The sequence below is a fragment of the Artibeus jamaicensis genome, unplaced genomic scaffold (assembly GCF_021234435.1).
Source record: "Artibeus jamaicensis isolate MK-2021 breed Jamaican fruit bat unplaced genomic scaffold, CSHL_Jam_final contig_585, whole genome shotgun sequence".
NCBI lineage: Eukaryota > Metazoa > Chordata > Mammalia > Chiroptera > Phyllostomidae > Artibeus > Artibeus jamaicensis.
This window is the reverse complement of record NW_026521894.1, coordinates 8,078,016-8,097,006: the sequence shown is the minus strand read 5'-3', so window position 1 is coordinate 8,097,006 and position 18,991 is coordinate 8,078,016. Positions and strand designations below refer to the sequence as shown.

Genomic DNA, 18,991 nt, shown 5'->3' with positions numbered 1-18,991 from the left:
GTTTCTGCTGCTGTTGTCTGTATATGTCTATACAGACCATGACTCAGGTGAATAGGTTGCTGTCTTGTGACAGTCTGTATGTAGTCTTGGGTGGACTGTCTGACCTGGTGTTGGTTGGGCTCCTTTCCTTTGTAAATTAAACCACACTGGCCACCCCCTGTCCCTCTTGTCCAGGGTCCTCCTCAAACTATCTACAAGTTTTTTTGGTGTGATTTCCATGTTGTTCTTTTTTTTTTTAAAGATTTTATTTATTTATTTTTAGAGAAGAAGGGAAGGAGAGAAGGAGAGAAACATCAATGTATGGTTGCCTCTCATGCACCCCCTGCTGGGAACTGGCCTGCAACACAGGCATGTGCCCTGACTGGGAATCGAACCGCGATATTTTGGTTCGCAGGCCCGCACTCAATCCACTGAGCTACACCAGCCAGGGCTCCATGTTGTTCTTCATAGTTTGACTCCATGTAGAACACAGTCTGTCTCAAACGAAACAGTCAGGTTTAGATTTTTACACAGACTATGGGTGGGGGGGGAGAAATGGGAGAGAGGTGGCGAGGGATGGGTGGGTGGGTGGGCTAGGATGAGAATAAAAGACAGAAAACTGCACTTGAACAACAACCAAAATAAAATTTAAAAAAATATGGGAGAGACGGGCAGAGGAGATCTAGCATGGCCAAGGTCTTGGATGAATATTTAACAGCCCCCTTCTCCAACTTGTTGGCTTTTTTCCCTTGGGGCTTTCTCAGTGACTGACCCTCCTTCTATGGCATGGTCCTTTTAATCGCTCCTTACAATTGCCCGTACCCAGTTGTCCCCAAAACGTCATGATTGTTAGCCGCTTTCTTCCTTGAGATGATTTCTGATGTTTCTTCCTTAATCCACTAGGCCCCTTCTACAACCAGACTGTCCCATCAGAAGTACTTCCCAGTGATGTGAGATTCCTACACAACAGCAAAGGCAGTGTCTCTGAGATTTTGAGATATGTTTATTATGAGACAGCACCATACTCCCAAGGAATGGTATTTGGCATTCGAGAGAGGTTCGTGACTTTGGATTCAAGATAACAAAGTAGGAAGAGCCCAAGCTCACCTTTCATTGACACCAAAACTACCACACATGAATGAACAACTGTCTCTGAGAATGCCCAGAAAACTAGCACAACAGATATTCTACAGCTACAAATATAAAGAAGCCTCACTGAAAGAGGTGGGTAGGAGGGGCCAGAGACTCAGTCTATTCCCTGCGTGGTGACCCACAAGTGAGAAGGATATCACAAAAGCATTAAGTTTCCAGAGAAGAGCGAATGATCTGAGCCCCAGTCTGGGGGGCGTGCACAGGGAAGAGGATAACACCTGGCTTTGAAAAGCAGTGGGGATTATGTCTGGGAGAGTCAACGGGCTGTAGAAAAACCAGTGCAGAGGCAGCTACTTGAAAAGTACCCAGGTCATATGTGAAGGTCATATCCTGACTAATTTGAGGGCATTTGCTGGAGCAATAAAGATTAGGTGAAACTGTCTTCAGAATCAGAAGTCCTGGAGGGTGCCATTTCCTCCTCCTTTCTGGTCTGAAACTGGCAGGCACCATTTATGACACCCTCCATTAACCTTGCTGATAGTGTTCACCCCACCCTGGCATTTTCCTGAGGACCCACCTAGGCTACCACTTGTGCAAAGCAGCTGCTGTCCTGCCACACAAGCTAGTACACAGCAGTGTGTCTGCATTAGTTGAAGCCAGGTGTCGCAGACCGACACATCGAAGGCCTCCTCTGTCCATCAATGTTGCCACAACCAGCCGGGCACCAGCCTCGCCTGCCAATGTGTCCACAGAAGCTGTGACCCAACCATAAAAAGGAGGCAACATTAGTCCAAAGTGAACACCCCTGGAGCCCTTGGCTGTGGTGACTAGCAGCAATGCTCAACTGGGCCCTATAAGACTTCTAAATAAAGCAACTTTTTAATTCCAAGAAACAATAGCTACCTAAGACATAGGAAGAATAAGCAAAATGAGGAGATGAAAGAATATGTTCCGAGAAAAACCAAAAAAACCCAGACAAACCCCAGAAAAAGGCTTCCATAAAACAGAGATAAACTGTCTACTAAAGAGTTCAAAGTACAAGACATAAAGATGTTCATCAAACTCTGCAGATCAGCAGACAGACTCAGTGACAACTTCAAAGAGAGAAAAACTGTAAAAAGAACCTTTCAGAACTAAAGTACACAACAATTGAAATGGAAAAAAATACACCAGAGGGAATCAGAAGACAATCAGATGATACAAAAGAATGTATCAGCAATGGGGAAGACAGGGTAGTGAAAACTCACCCACCTGAAAAATCAAAAACAAAAACAGAGAGAGAAAGAATGAAGATAGTACAAGGACCTCTAGGACAACATGAAGCAGAACAACAATCACACCTGTAGGGGTTCCAAAGAGAACAGAAAGGGACAGAAAACCACTTGCATAATTGCCAAAAACTTCTCTGATTAAAGAAACAGACATTCAGGCATAAGAAGCACAGAAAGTCCAAAAACCATAAACCCAAAGAGACCCAAAGCAAGACATATCATTAATTAAAATGGCAAAGGTTAAAGACAAAGAGAAAATCTTAAAAGCAGCAACAGAAAGACAAATAGTTACATATAAATAAAGTTCATAAAACTATCATCTATTTTTTCAACAGAAACTTTGCAGGCCAGAAGGGAGTGGCACAATACAGTCAACATGATGAAGCAGATAACCAGATACTCTAATTAGCAAGGTCAACAATTCAGAAATGGAGATCAAGAGCTTCCCAGAGCAGCAAAAGCTAAATTAGTTCATCACCACTAAACAAGCATTACAAGAAATGTTACAAGAAATTCTTTAAACAATAAAGAAAAGGCAAAAACTACAAATGAGAAAATATATGAAAGAAAAAATCTCACTACTAAAATCAAATGTAAAGGTAGTAGACCGACCACTTATAAAGCTAGTTTGAAAACAATTAACATGGCAATAAGTACACACCTATCAATATTTACTTTAAATGTAAATAAGTGTTTCATTTAAAAGACATAGGGTATCAGAGTGGATACAAAAACAAGACCCTTAAATATGCTGCTTACACAAGACTCATTTCACATTGAAAAACACATACATACTAAAACTAAAGAGATGAATAAAGGTATTTTATGAAAATGGAAACAAACAAAAAGCTGGCATAGCAATACTCATATCAGATAAAATAGACTTTAAAACAAAGGCTATAAAAAGAGAAAACAAGGGCCCAGCATTTCTACTTCTGGGCATTTATCCAAAGAAAACAAAAACACTAACTTGAAAAGATATTTGCACCTCTATGTTCACTGCAGTATTATTTCCAGTAGCCATGATATGGAAGCAAACTAGGTATCCATCAACATATGACTGGTTAAAGAAGTGACATACACAAATATCACTCAGCCATGAAAGAGAATAAAACCTTGAATTCTGCAAAATGATTGGACCTAGAGGGTATTATGCTAAGTGAAATAAGCAAGAGACAGACAAATATTGTATCATTGCACTTATATGTGGAATCTAAAAAAGTAAATGTCAGGATGGGCAGGGTAGAACAAAACGGTGGCTTGACTACAATCCAAAATGGCAGCTGACATCAAACCGGAGAGCCGAAAGGGAAGGCTTTGTTAAAGCAGTTATCTACATAGCAACCTGAGCCCAAGGAAAACCACCAATGATGTATTGCCACTTTGTTCAAAGGGGTCCAATCCCCAGCTCCCACAGAGAGCCAACAAAAATAAAACCCCGCCACATTCCCTACTCTGGTGGAGACTTCTCTGGCCCCATGCTTTGTGGACCGTAGAATCTCGCCTTGGTACGCAAACCCCAATAAATCCCTTTATTGCCTAACTTTGTGGCTGACTGGCATTTCTTTCTCAGCAGAAGCTGAGGAAACCTTTCAGTAAAAAAATGAGAAACCAAGCAGAAAGACTCATACAAATACAGAAGAAAAAAAAAAAAGAAGTTACCAGTTTTGGTCAGTAGGGGGTTGGGGGCAAAAAGGTGAGAGGGTACAAACTTATACATAAATGACAGGGATGTAAAGTACAACGTAGGGAACACAGTCAACAATATTGTAATAACTTTGGTAAGTTACATACCACATTTTGCTGTGCGTAACATGCTCCAGTGTATAATGTGCACCCACATTTTTGGCCCAAACTTTCAGGGGAAAAAATCCTTCGTTTAATTTTTTCAACTAGTTTTTAATTTACTTACATTTAGAAACAAAAACAATGATCATATTCCAGAGTATTATTTCCCACACAGATAATTGTTATTGCTTTCTAGAGTTACACTTTTAACTCCTAAGCATAAATAAAAGAATTCAAAACAGTTGCATAGATACAGAATTAGTACTATCCATGTATAATGAATATCCTGATTTTTCCTAAAAAATTTGGGCAAAAAGTACACATTATACAAAACAAAATATAGTAAATGTCAAACTACTATGTTGTACACTTGAAACTAATATAATATTGTAGGTCAACTGTATTTTAATTAAAAAGAACTTTATATTTCAGAGCTAAAATTAAAAAAGAGTATTTCCCAAATAAACACAGTTCTTCCCTAAAAGAAATTATATATATTCAGCTATATAAACTTGAAAGTATTCATGTTTGTGATTGGCAGAATATTATCTCCCGCCCCCCACCACTCCAAGATATCCAAATGCTAATAACTGGAACCAGTGAATATGTTAGGATACAAATCAAAAGGGAGTTTAAGGTAGCAGACAGAACTAAGGTTGTTAATCAGGTGACCTTAGAATAAGATTTTCTGGGTGAGCCCAATCTAATTACAAGAGATCTTTAATGTAGAAGAGGGAGACAATACTGTTAAAGAGAGGTGTAAGAAAAACTCTATAAGCTGTGTCACTGGTTTTGAAGATGGAGAAAAAAAAAAGACAAGGAATGCAGGCGGCCTACAGAAGCTGGAAAAGGAAAGGCTTAGAATTCTTTCCTAGAGCTTCCAGAAGGACTAGACCTGCTTATAAATTAATTTTAAAGGCAAACCCACTGCAAGTTGTTGGACTTCTGGCCAATAGAATTATAAGGTGATAAAGTTGTATATTAAGCCAGTAAGCCTGTGGTAATTTGTTAAAGCAGCAATAGAAAACTAATACAGGTCTCAAGCCGTTTCCAGCCATCGTTAATATAAGGAGAACAGTTTGCATAACTTAATGTAACCTGGGAGCCAAAAAGAGTTGACTGGAATGCCCATGCGTGAACAATGAAGAGTTTACTGTACTAGTCACTGGGGGCAGTAGATGCCATTGAGTGAGCATGCCACTAAGTGTAGTGTGTGTCCGCCACATTCAGAATGACTGAGCAAGTAAAGCAATGAATCTGTATCAAATTCTGCATTACACTTGCACTAATCCACGGAAACTATTCAGATGATTCAGAAGACTGCAGTAACAGGCAACTGGTGACTGGCAGCTTTATTACAACAATGTGCCCACTCATGTATCGCTTCTTGTGTAGAGTTTCTTGGCACAACACCCAATCACCCAGTTGATGCAGCCCCCTACAGCTAAGATTTGGTGTCCTGTGACTTCTGGCTTTTCCCAAAACTAAAATTACTTTAAAAGGGAAGAAATTTCAGACAGTCCATGAGATTTAGGAACATATGACGGGGCAGCTGGTGGCAATTGGGAGAACTGTGTGAGGTCCCAAGGGGCCTACTTCGAAGGGTACTAAGGCAACACTATCCTATGTACAATGTTTCTTGTATCTTTTTATCTTGAATAAATGTCTCTATTTTTCATATTACATGTCTGGACACCTTCTGGACAGACCTCGTATGTGTAACCTTTTTCTAATGCCACTCAATCTTGATTACTATAGCTTGTTAGTCATAATATCAAGTAATCTGAGTCATCCAATGTACCTTTTTTGTTCCTTTGCATTTCATATAACATTTATAATTAAGGTTATTGTTATCTACAAAATTACTTGTGGAGATTTTGATTTTAATGAATCTGTAGATTAAAATGGGGAGAACTAACATCTTAACACTACTGAGGTTTTCAATCCATGAACATGGTGCATCTCTCCTTTTATTAACATCTTTGATTTCTTTTATGTAGATTTTAGGATACAAATCCTACACATATTTTGTTAGATTTATTACCCAAGTACATTCATTTTGTTTGCTTGTTACTATTATAAATGGTATTTTTTAAAAAAAATCAATTTCCTGAAACACATTCATAGATACATGGAACAGACTGATGGCAGCCAGAAGGGAGGGGCGTTAGGAGACTGAGTGAAAAAGGTACAGAGATTAAGAAGTATAAATTGGTGGTTACAAAACAGTCACTGGGATGAAAAGTACAGCATAGAAAATATAGTCAATACTACTGGATTAACTATGTATGGTGCCAGGTGGGTACTGAAAATACTGGGGAGAACACTTTATAAAATACAACTATCTAACTACTAGACTGCACACATGAAACTAATGAAAAAGAAAAAATACTGACATAAACTATAATTCTAAAATAAAATTAAAAATTCAATTTCCAGTGAGATGCATTGGAAATTGATTCCAATGATTCCAATGATCCATTGTGGGTATAAAGAAGTATGATGAACTTTTGTGTATTTTGCATCCTTTGAGCTTGCTAAACTCTATCAGCTATGCAGAGGTATTTTTCTTCTGCAGATAATCATGTTGTATGACAGATGAAATGAATCTAAGCAGCTATATTTATAATGACAAAATACCATTTAAAATGTAGTTCCAGAATATACCCACTAAATGATACTGTTGGTCCAGTAGTATTTTAGATATCAAAATCCCTGTGTTATATTTGTCTGAAGTAAGCAACAAAAGAGGAAAGGATGGGCTGCTATTAAGTACCATAGACCAGGTAGCTTAAATAACAATTACTTCTCATTGTTTTGGAGCCTAAAAAGTATAGGAAACAAGGTGATGGGTGATTTGGTTCCAGGAGAGAACCAATTCCCTGGTTTGCAGACATCCCCCTTCTTTCTGTGTGCTCACATGGTCTTTACTTGATGTGTGCATGTGCAAAGACTTCTCCCCTTTACTCTTTTTATTAAGGTACTAATCACACCATGAGGGTTGTAACCTCATGATATAATCTAAACCACACTGGGGGTTAGGGTTTCAACATACGAATTTTGAAAGGACACAAACATTCAATCCATAACAGGAAGTAAACAAGCCCCAGACAAGCAGTAGTGAAACGAGTAAGAAATGACAGTATCATTCCAAACTGATTTTCAGGTGCAAAGTTGTAATTCATTTGTGAAAAGAAGAGCTGGTATGCTTTTGGGTCTTTCTGATCATGCATGAATATAAGCTATCAAATTTTTGCCAATTTTGATTTTGCTAATGAGTTGATTTTAAGACTGTGTGTGTAGTCTCTTATGTTGGTCAACAGTGAAATATTTCCCTTATGAAACAAATCACTTACCAGTAAGCAGGCTGGGATAAAACCTTCATCTGTACAGTGTTCTGCATATTCTTTTAAATGTGAACTTTCCAAAATAAAAGTCTGACAGGTAGAAGTGAGGTTTTCCTGTTGTAAGTAACCTAAATGAAAAACAGAAGTTTAGGTAATTTTAGTAAATTCTACACTTCTGATAAAAGAGCTGTTAAAAATGCTAGAGCCCCACATTGGGTATGCAGACATACTTTTTGGGTTGGCTAAAAAGTTTCTATAGTTTTTTCCCTACAATGGCTCTAATAGTGTTTAGTTGTCTTTAATTCATTTGAAACAATTTTGTTAGATTGTTGTCATATCAATGTGCTGTCATACCAATGTGCATTCAGAAAATTACTCATCAAAACTGCAAACTGGTGTAGCCTCTGTGGAAAACAGTATGGAATTTCCTCAAGAAACTAAAAATGGAATTGCCTTTTGACCCAGCAATTTCACTGCTTGGTTTATACCCTAAGAATTCTGAAACACTAATTCAAAAGAACCTGTGCACATTGTTCAAATGTATAGCACCCCAATGTTCATAGCAGCATGATTTACAATAGCCAAGTGCTGGAAGCAACCTAAGTGCCCATCAGTAAATGAATGGATCAAAAATCGAGAATGGATCAAAAATCGAGAATGGATAAAAAAATTCTACACAATGGAATACTATGCAGCAGAAAGAAAGAAGGAGCTCCTACCCTTCACAACAACATGGACGGAACTGGAAAGTATTATGTTAAGTGAAGTAAGCCAGGGGGTGAAAGACAAAATACCATATGATCTCACCTATAAGTAGAACCTAATCAACAAAACAAACAAGCAAGCAAATACAACCAGAGACACTGAAATTGACAACTGACAGTACCAGAGGGCAGGGGAGAGGGAAATAACACGGGAAAGAAGGGAAAGGGATATATATCAAAGAACATGTATGAGGACCCATGGATGGAGCCAAGACAGGGGTGGAATTGAGGGTGGGAGGTGGGCTTGGGTAAGGCGGGGGAAAGTGGTGGTAGGAAAATGGGAGACAACTATATTCAGACATCAATAAAAAAAAGGAAAAAAAAATCCTGAATTTTTGTGCAGCCATTTTAATACTGAAGATGGAAGAAAACACGTAACATTTTCAGCATATTATGCTTTACTGTTTCAAGAAAAATAAAAACGCAACTGACACATAAAAAAAGATTCATGCAGTGTATGGAGAAGGTGCTGTGACTGATAGAATGTGTCAAGAGCAGTTTGTGAAGTTTCTTGGTACTACTGACATTTAGGCCAAATAATTATTTGCTGTGGGGCTGTCTTATGCATTTGAAGATACATAGGCTCACTCCTGTTCTCTATGTACTAGAAGCCAATAGCAGAAAATAGCCAGCATACTCAAAATATCCAAGTCAATAGTTATTGGTGAAAATGAAGTATGTGTCTTTTATTTTAAGGAAAAAACTAACACTTTTTGCCAACTCAATATATACACACACTCACTCCAAAGAAGGGTCAAATCACAAATAGAATTGCTGGTGGAATATGTTGGGATTCTACAGACTTATTCAGAAACAGAAGTTTATACAGCCTCAAAGTAAAATATATAAAATAACTGGCTTTTTAATAGGAGAAACTCTAGATAAACTAGAAAAATAAGATGTCTGATAAAGTATAATTGCTGCACATTAATGCTTATATGAGAATCAATAAAGTAACAAATAAATAACTAAAAAAGGAAGTGTTATTCTTCTGCTTCATAGCCTCCATATTTGAGATAGGGTATGTAGTAAAACAGCTGCAATCAATAAAAGCTACAGAAATTGTCAATAAGCAATACCCGCGCCCACCAGATTTATGGCTTAACCTGGGCTAAGACCAGTTGGATCCAACATGGCGACTTATTTCACCTAATAGTAGTACCTTGCCTCATTATACACTCATTGTAATACATGAGGATGCTAAATGACCATGCTCTGAAACGGAAAGCCCACCTAAGGGTCACATGTGACCTATAGAGCTCCTTAGTCTCCACTCCGTTCCTGGGAAGATTTTAAATATTCCTCCCCATTATTTAAATATTCCTACTCCCGGCCAAGAACCTCGATAAAGGAAGCAAATTGTGCTAACGGGGGTGGCCCTGTCTGTGCAGTAGCCCACTGTGTCTCACTGCTTTGCTAACCAACTTAAAATAAATGCTTGCTCATATTTCAGTTCTGTACTGCCTGAAGCCAAGAATCCACTATGGGTTGTGGAACCTTGGTCTGTATCATCTCAACTAAGTTAGTATTAATTTAGTAAATTATCAAAAATCCTCATTCTCCAAATGTTGCTATTTACTTGTATACTTAATTTATTTAATGGTTTGAGAAAAATTGAAAAAAAAAAAAAACAAAAAACAAAAAAAAAACTTTTCATGAACCATAACAAAGACCTTCTTTTTAAATTTTATACCCTTTGGGAATCAAAGCATTCATTATTTCAACAAGGACTTTAACATTCACACAAAACAGACATTGATGGAATAATATTATAAAGCAGTGCTTGGAATTTTTGCACATATGTATTAGTACTGACTATCAGCCAATCTTTGTGCTTTTATTTCTTAGGATTACTAAGGTTTAACTAAACCAACCACTAAAAATACCAGTATGGCATAAAAAGAACAATGAAGAGAAAATCAGGAAACCAGCTGCTGCTTCTTCCTTATCCTCATCCAAGATATGTTCATTGATTTCTTTTTTAGGGATACACACACACACACACACACACACACACACACACACACACACACAGATACATCAGTTGCCCCCGTGTCTGATCGGAAATTGAATCCACAACCTAGTATGTGCCCTTACTGGGAATTGAACCTGCAACCGCCTGGTGTCCAGGATGATGTTCCAAATAAACAAACAACCCAGCCAGGGCAGGAAAGCAGTTTCTATTACAGTCTATTAAAATAAGAATTGTTACTTTGGGGGAAAAATCACCTATATTCTTTTGGACTCAAGATGCTTCATCTATAAGGCATCACATTTGCCTTGACTTGTAGATCAAATCCAGTTAAATAACTACCCTCCTGTGTAAAGAATTTCAATGACTTTGCATACCTTTCAGTTTAAACTTCTAAATTCTGAGCAGCTTCAGTAGGAATAGTGAATTGAGGACCTTTCAACCATAAAAGCAATGACAACACTCATACAAATGATCAAAATAAATTTTTACAGAACTCTCAAAAATAATAAGTTTTGCAAAGATCTGGGATCATTTATTTTTTTAAAAAATGGCTAAAAGTAAGTACAGTGAACACTGTGGTATTTTAACTTGCTCTATTTCCATGCTCATTTCCTTAGCTTAGTAATACACTTGAAAATAAATAACCCTCAATCACTGTGAAAACCATCAGCCTAGCAGCCAGGGCAGGAATCAGATGGGGCTGCAATTTTCCCAAAGCCCCATTCCCAGAAACTGTCATTATTTGACCTGTGTGACAATTCCCTGTAAAATCCCACTTGTACAGCTTGTCTCTGAATTTAATCAGTGTGCCTCCAGTGCAAACAATCTTTCCCTTGAGGTGCTTGCTTAAAATAAGCAACAGGAATTGCTTAACACCATAGCTGCCTGTGACATAGAATAACAGCTGGGACAAACAATAAGCAAACAAACAACACAGTTTGGAAAAAGCTCTGACGTGGTCCCAAAATACTAGGTCATGTGCAAATGTAAGGCAGTGCACGTGCTCAGAAAGCGTGAGAAGGCCCTAAATCCTCACTTCTGGTTGAGCAAGTGAATACTAAGGCAGAGTTGTCAGCTGCTTAGATGAATGTTTAAGCAGGCCCCACGTACACAGAGCCCCTGATAAAAAATGGGAAACGAACTGACTCTAATCATTTCAGGATAACAATGTCCAATCATAGAATATAAACTCAACTAATACAGACTTTAGTACAGTATTAGCTCAAGAAACGAAACAAATAACAACTGCTTAACAACAACAAAGACTAATAACCAATATGAGGGAGGGAGAAAAATTTGATTTCAAGAACTGTCACATGAAGTGTCCAGCTGTCAACAAAAAATATGAGACATGCAGAGAAACAAGAAAGTATGGCTCATCTATGGTGAGTGGGGAGAGCAGTTAATAAAAACTACCACTAAGCAAGCTATGACACTAGACTTAAGACTTTAAATCAGCTATTTTAAATGAGTTCAAAGAACTAAAGAAAACCAGGCTTAACTATTTAGATATTTAAGTACCTAAATTATAACAACGTCTCATCAAAAGGACATAAAATGTAGAAATTATAAGAAAAATCAAGGAGGTATTCTGGACGTGAAAAGTATAACTGAAATGAAAAACCACTAGAGGGGGCTCAATAGATTTGAGACAGGTGAAAAAATCAGTGAAGTTTAACACAAACAAATGAGATTATCCAGTATGAGGAACAGAAACAAAAAAAAAAAACTGATGAAAGGTGAACAGTCTCAGAGAACTGTGGGACACATTAAATGGGAGTATAAAAAGTATAATGGGAGTCTCAGAAAGAAACATGAGAAAATAGAAGAATGAATATTTGAAGAAACAGTATCGAAGAACATCCAAAATTTTATGAAACACATCAATCTACTTATCACACAGGAAACTCACTAAACTGCAAGTAGGATAAAGATACATCATAATTGACCTGTCAAAAGACAAAGACTAATCTTGAAAAATAGAAAGAGAAGCAGCTCGTCACATACAAGGAATCCTCAAGATTAACAGCTGATTTTTCATTAGAAACCAGGAAGGCCAGAGGTAGTTAGCTATAACATATTCAAAATGGTGATAGAAAAAAGTCAATTAAGAATTTTGTATCTAACAAAACTCCTTCAAAAAAAAGGAAGAGAGCCTCAGATTTGTAACAAAACAAAACACCAGAGAATTTGTTGCTAGCAGATTTGTCCTATAAAAAATATTAGAGGGAGTCAGTTATTCAGGCTAAAATAAAATGACACTAGACAATAAATCAAATTCACATTAAGAAAAACAAACACTGGTAATTACATAGGTAAATATAAAACAGTAAAAATGATTTTTCTTTGTAACCTTCATCTCCTATCTGCTTTAAATGCATATGGCAATAACTATAAATCTGGACTGATGGGCATATAATATATAAAGATGTAATTGATATGACCTTAACAGCAAAAAGGAGTGGGAAAAGAATGCAGTTACAGAAGCAAATTTTATTCATTTTATTGACTGTTGAATTTATTTGGGTTGCCTGGCTTAAAAAATTATATAGGTTTCAGGTGTACAATTCTATAATACATCATCTGTAAATTGCACTGTGTGTTCAGCACCCCAAATCTATCTCATTCCATCATATAAAATTTTTATACAGTATTGAAATTAAGTTGGTTCTAATCCCAGAGAGGTTGTTTAATTCAAATATAAAAATATCTGAAGAAAACAATGAATTATAGTGGCGAATTGAAAATATTTACCACATTTTGCTGTGTATAATGCACACTCATGTTTTTGACCCAAAATTTCAGGAAAAAAAATCTTTGTTTAAATTTTTAGCTCAATTTTTAATTTGCATATAAAACTGATTATTGTAACCTAGGGATTACTTTGCACACAGGTATCATTATTGCTTTCTAGAGTTACACTTTTAACACATGAGCATAAATAAAATAATTAAAAACACTTACATAGATATGGAATTAGTACTACCCATGAATAATGCACATCCTTATCATTCCCTCAGAAATTTAGGCAAGAAGTGAGCATTATATATGGCAAAACAGAATAACACAAAAAAGCAGTAATATAAAGGAAGAGCAGAACAAAGACATCAATATATGGACTACGAGTATCTAACTGCCAGACGAAATGCACACTTTATCAGTAACTACATTAAATGGAATGGGATTAAATGCTCGATCAAAAGGTAGTGATTTACAGAACAGATGAAATACATAATCCAATTATATGCTTTCAGAAATAGATGAGAGTCAAAGACTGAACCAGGCTGAAAATCCAAGGATGGAAAAAACATAACATCTAGACAGTAACCAAATGAGAAATGGAGAGGCTATACCATAACAGACAAAGTAGTCATTGAAACAATCACTGGTACTAGTGACAAAGATATCAGAATTACAAGCATATGTGCACCTAATAACACAGGCCCGGAAAACATAACGCAGAAATTAACAAAAGTGCAGGGAGAAATAAACAATTCAACAATAAAAGTTATATACCTCAATATACCACATTGAGTAATACACAAATATAGAGAACATCAAGAAAGAAATCAAAGACCTGTACACTATCAATTAACTAGACCTAAGAGACATCTATAATACACTTCGCTCAATAATAGATTACATGCTCTTGTCAAGAACATACAATTTTCAAGATAAACCATTATTAGGACACAAAACAAGTCTGAAAAAAATTTATAAAGACAGAAATCATACAGAGTATACTATGTGACTACAGTGAAATGAAATTAGTAAGAAATGTGGAAAATCCACAAATACATGAAAATTAAACAACACATGAAAATTCCTAAATAACCAAAGGGTAAAAAAATAAATCACAAGAAAAATGGAAAGAGTTTTGAAATAAATGAAAACAAAAACACATCATTCCAATCTAAAATATACAGGTTGCAACTAAAGCATTGCTTAGTGGTAAGTATATTTACAATTTTAAATATCTGTATTAAAAAGATGAAAATAGCTCATCAATAGCATATCCAACCACTAACAGAAACTAATAAAACAGCATAGTAAACTCAAAGAAGGAAAAGGAAATAATGGTTATTACAGAAAAAAATAAATAGGGAATAAAATAGAGAAAAATCAAGGAAGCCAAAAATTACTCCTCTGAAAACATCAACAAAAAAGAAAAATATTTAGCTAGATTAACCAAAGAAATAAAACGAGAGAGGATTTAAATTACTAAAGTCAGAAAACAAAAGGAAACAATACTATCAAACTTACAGAAATAAATCAGATTATAAAGAAATACTATGAAGAGTTCTATATCAACAATTTACTGAGACCAGGTGAAGTGGATCATTTCTACAAAGACACAAACTACCTAAACTGAGTCAAGAGGAAATAAAAAAGTTTGAACAGAACTAAAACAAATAAATAGACTGAACTGTAATAAAGAAACTTTTCACAAAGAGGCCTAGGATCAAATGGTCTCACTAGTGAATCCTACTAAACATTAAAGAAGAATTAATCCAATGTTTCACAAAGAGAGAATACTTCCCTTTTAATTCTCTGAGGCTAATAATAACCTGATACTAAAACCAGACGAAGAAAAACTAAGATAAAAGACATCACAGGAAAATTACACATATCATTTATGTAAAGATAGATGTAATAATTTTCACTAAAATTCTAGGAACACTGAACCTGGAAACATTATTAACTTTTTTACATTCAGTATTAGTTTGTATTACTTTCAGGTGTACAGCACAGTGGCTAAACAATCATATACTTTACAAAGTGATTCCCCTGATATTTCTAGCACACAACTGGCACCCTAAGTATTTGTTACAATATTATTGAGTATAATTCCTAATGCTGTAAATCCATGACTATTTTGTAACTACCAATGTTTACTTCTCTCTTTTCAAAGATTTATTTATTTTTAGAGAGATGGGAAGGAAGGGAGAAAGAGAGGGAGAAACATCAACTAGTTTGCCTCTCACACACCCCCAACTGGGGATCTGGCCTGCAACCAGGAATATGACCTGACCAGGAATTGAACCTGCGACCTTCCAGTTCACAGGCTAGCACTCAATCCACTGAGCTACACCAGCCAGGGCCCAATCTCTACTTCTCAATACCTTCACCTTGTCACTCAGTCCCCCAATAGCCCTCCCCTCTGAAAACCATCAATCTGTTCTCTGTATCTGTCAGTATGTATATTTATTCCTTTATATTGTTCTTTAGATTCCATAGATGAATAAAATCCTAAAGTCTAAGGTATTTCACTGTGACTGACTTATTTCACTCAGCATAACACCCTTTAGGTCCATGCCTGCTGTCACAAATGGTAAGATTTTTATGTCCCCTTATTATTCATATTTTTGATATTTTTTCCTGTTTTAAAAAAGACTACCATATTTTGTACTACTGGTTTGGTGGTGATGAACAACATCTTTAGCTTTTTCTTGTCTGGGAAGTTCTTTATCTGTCCTTTGATTCTAAATGATAGCTTTGCTGGTAAAGTAATCTTGGTTGTTATATCCTTGCTTTTCATCACTTTGACTATTTTGTGCCAGTCCCTTCTGGCCTGTAAAGTTTCTGTTGAGAAATCAGCTGACTGTCTCATGGGAGCTTCCTTAAAGATAACTAACTGCTTTTATCTTGCTGCCTTTAAGAGTCTTTCTTTGTCTTTAACTTTTGATATTTTAATCATGATGTGTATTGGTATGGGCCTCTCTGTGTTCATCTTGTTTGGGACTGTGCACTTCCTGGAATTGTATGTCTATTTCCTTCACCCGGTGAGGGAAGTTTTCTGTCATTATTTTTAAAAATAGGTTTTCAATTTTTTGCTCTCTGTTCTCCTTCTGGCATCTCCATGATGCAAATGTTGGTATGCTTGACACTGTCCCAGAGGCTTCTTACAATAATCTCATTTTAGGGGGATTCTTTTGTCTTTTTACTGTTCTGATTGTTTGTTTTCTGCTTCCTTGTATTCCAAATCCTTGATTTGATTTTCTGCTTTATCCGGTCTACTGTTGATTCCCTGTAGTTTATGCTTCGTGTCAGTATATACTTCATTTTTTCTTTAAATGGTTTCCATGTCCTTTTTTATGCTGTTAAAATTTTCACTAAGTTTGTTGAGCATCCCTATAACCACTGTTTTGAACTCTGTATCTGGTAATTTGCTTGACTCCATTTCATTTAGTTCCTTTCCTGGAGACTTCTCCTGATCTTTCATTTTGGTACTCTTTCTTTGTCATATTTTGGCTGCTTCTTAGTGCTTGTTTCTATGAATTAGGTAGAGCTGCTATGTCTCCCAGACTTGGTATGGAGGCGATATGCAGTAGATGTCCTGTAGAGCCCAGTGGCATAGCATCCCAAGTCACCCAAGCTGGGGGCTCCAGGGTGCTCCCTGTGTGACACTCTCCTGTTGTAGTTGAGCCTTGATTGCTACTGACATGTCAGTGGGAGGGATTGACCTCCCCAGGCCAATCAGCTGTGACTAAAGAAGAGGAGCTGCTTTGCAGGGGCCATGCAGGACTTGCTTTGGTGCCCACTGAGTCTGTTCCTTGGTGCCCATTTAGTGTTTAGCTCATGGAGGTGGTAGGGTGGTAATCTGGCATGATCTGCAGTTCTCTACCAGGTGTACTGGTTCTGGGGCCTCCTCGGAGGTGCAAGATCAGCCATGGTTTGTGCCTTACCTGGGGCCAACTAGCAAGAGCTACAGAGCAATCTGCTGACGGTTGCTACTTTTACTGGGCTTGGAGATGCCCAGGGGAGTCCGAGCTGCCAACAAAGGCCTGCTGCTACTAATGCCAGGCCTGGGACCACTTAGCAAGAGATACTGGGTATGCAGAGGCCGGATGCTGCTTGTTTGAGAGATTTTACGGAAATCCAAAGCACGAGGCAAGAGAAGCCATTTGTATGGAAAGTCACTGAAAATGGCCTGGGTGGGTCCACAACTTGATTGGGGCAGAATTTCAGGGAATCACCAGGGCAGGCCAAACAATGTTAGTGAGGTTGATGGAAACTTAGATAAGACACTGGCCTGTAGCCTATGTGGGAAAAGGTTCAGGAAAGGAATAAGGGCTTCCACCACACTTCCGTCTGGGAGAAAGCTGCCTCTCTAGCCTTGACCCCGAGCCAGGAAATTCAGTTCCTTCCCATTATGTTCCTGGCCCCTTTCAAGCAGCTGCCTCAGTGTCAGAGCTCAGAGTGCATGCATCTCCGTAAGTCTATGTAGAGGGTCTTTATGAGGAATGCTTGGGACTCCAGAAATCCCCTTGTCTCACTCAGCTACAATCCCAACTGCTTTCTACAGCCAAAAGTTATGGGGACTTCTGCTAGCACAGGAACCCTGGCCTGAGAGTTCTGATGTGGGGCTGGGATCCCTTGCTCCACAGCTGTGATACCCTTTCCAATTTTTAGAAAGTTTGGGGATTTTAAAATTTTTTATTTCATTCATTCATTCATTTATTCATTTTCACAGAGAAGGGAAGGAGAAAAAGAGGGAGAGAAACATCAGTGTGTGATGGCCCCTCACATACCCCCCGCTGGGGACCTGGCCCCCAACCCAGGCATGTGCCCTAGGCTGGCAATCAAACCAGTGACCTTTTAGTTTATAGGCTGGCACTCAATCCACTGAGCCACACCAGCCCAAGCTCCTTTCCAATTTTTTAAAAAGATTTTATTTATTTATTTTTACAGAGGGCGAGGAAGGGAGAGAAACATCAGTGCATGGTTGTCTCTCAAGGGCCCTCTACAGTGGACCTGGCCTGCAACCCAGGCATGTGCCCTGACTGGGAATTGAACTGGCCAAGTTTGGTGCTCATTCCACTGAACCACACCAACCAAGCCAATTTTTAAAAAAGATTTGATTTATTTTAGACAAAGGAGAAAGGAGGGAGAAGGACAGGGAGAGAAACAGCAATGTGTGGTTGCCTCTTGTGCGCCCCCTACTGGGCCCTCTACTGGGGACCTGCCCTGGCCCACAACCCAGGCATGTGCCCCAACTGGGAACTGAACCAGTGACTCTTTGGTTCACAGACTGGCGCTCAATCCACTGAGCCATACCACCCAGGGCTCCTTTCCAATTTCTACCTGACACATGCAAGTGTGTGACCAGCCTGTTCCATGTGTCTGCCCCTCCTACCCTTTTTTCTTTATACCCTTAGCTGTAGGCTTCCTGTTTAGCTACATTTCAGGTGATTATGAATAATGGTTGTTCTATAATTTAGTTGTAATTTTGATGTGGTTGTGGGAAGTTCCAAATACTGTCTGTCTAACCCACCACCTTGCCTGAAACTCCAGCTAAATTCATACCACTCAAGTCACTATACTCCATTACCATATGCAATTTTGCCAGAAATGCAAGGTTGGTTCCATAAAACAAAAATAAATCAATGTAAAACACTGTATTAATAAAGCAAAGGTAAAAAATACACATTATCATCTCGGCAGATGCAGAAAAGCCTACTAACAAACTACAACTCCCTTTTCATACTAAGAATACTAAAGGGCAATGTCTTTAACTGAGTAAAGGCATGCAAGAAATCCCACAACATCATACTTAATGGTGAAAGACTCAAAGCTTTCTCCATAGGACCAAGGACAAGACAAGGATATCTGTTCTTGCCACTTCTACACAACAATGAACTGAAAGTTCTAGCCTGGTAATTACTAACAAGATAGATATAAAGCATCCAGACTAAAATGAAGGAGTTAAAATCTCTTTCTTTTTCTCTATCTCTATTTATAGATAACATGAAGTTGTATACAAAAACTTTTAAG

The 18,991-nt window shown here is 37.6% G+C and overlaps 1 protein-coding gene across 2 annotated transcripts in view; it reads right to left on the bottom strand.

Moving 5' to 3' along the window:
- LOC119058839 (protein NPAT) overlaps positions 1-18,991 on the bottom strand; it is a 70,066-nt gene that overhangs the window by 39,487 nt on the left and 11,588 nt on the right. For both annotated transcript variants that reach the window (XM_053670427.1, XM_037158310.2), the window contains exon 2: positions 7,487-7,605. In XM_053670427.1, the coding sequence (XP_053526402.1) occupies positions 7,487-7,605 (119 nt within the window). The remainder of the gene's footprint in view (positions 1-7,486; positions 7,606-18,991) is intronic.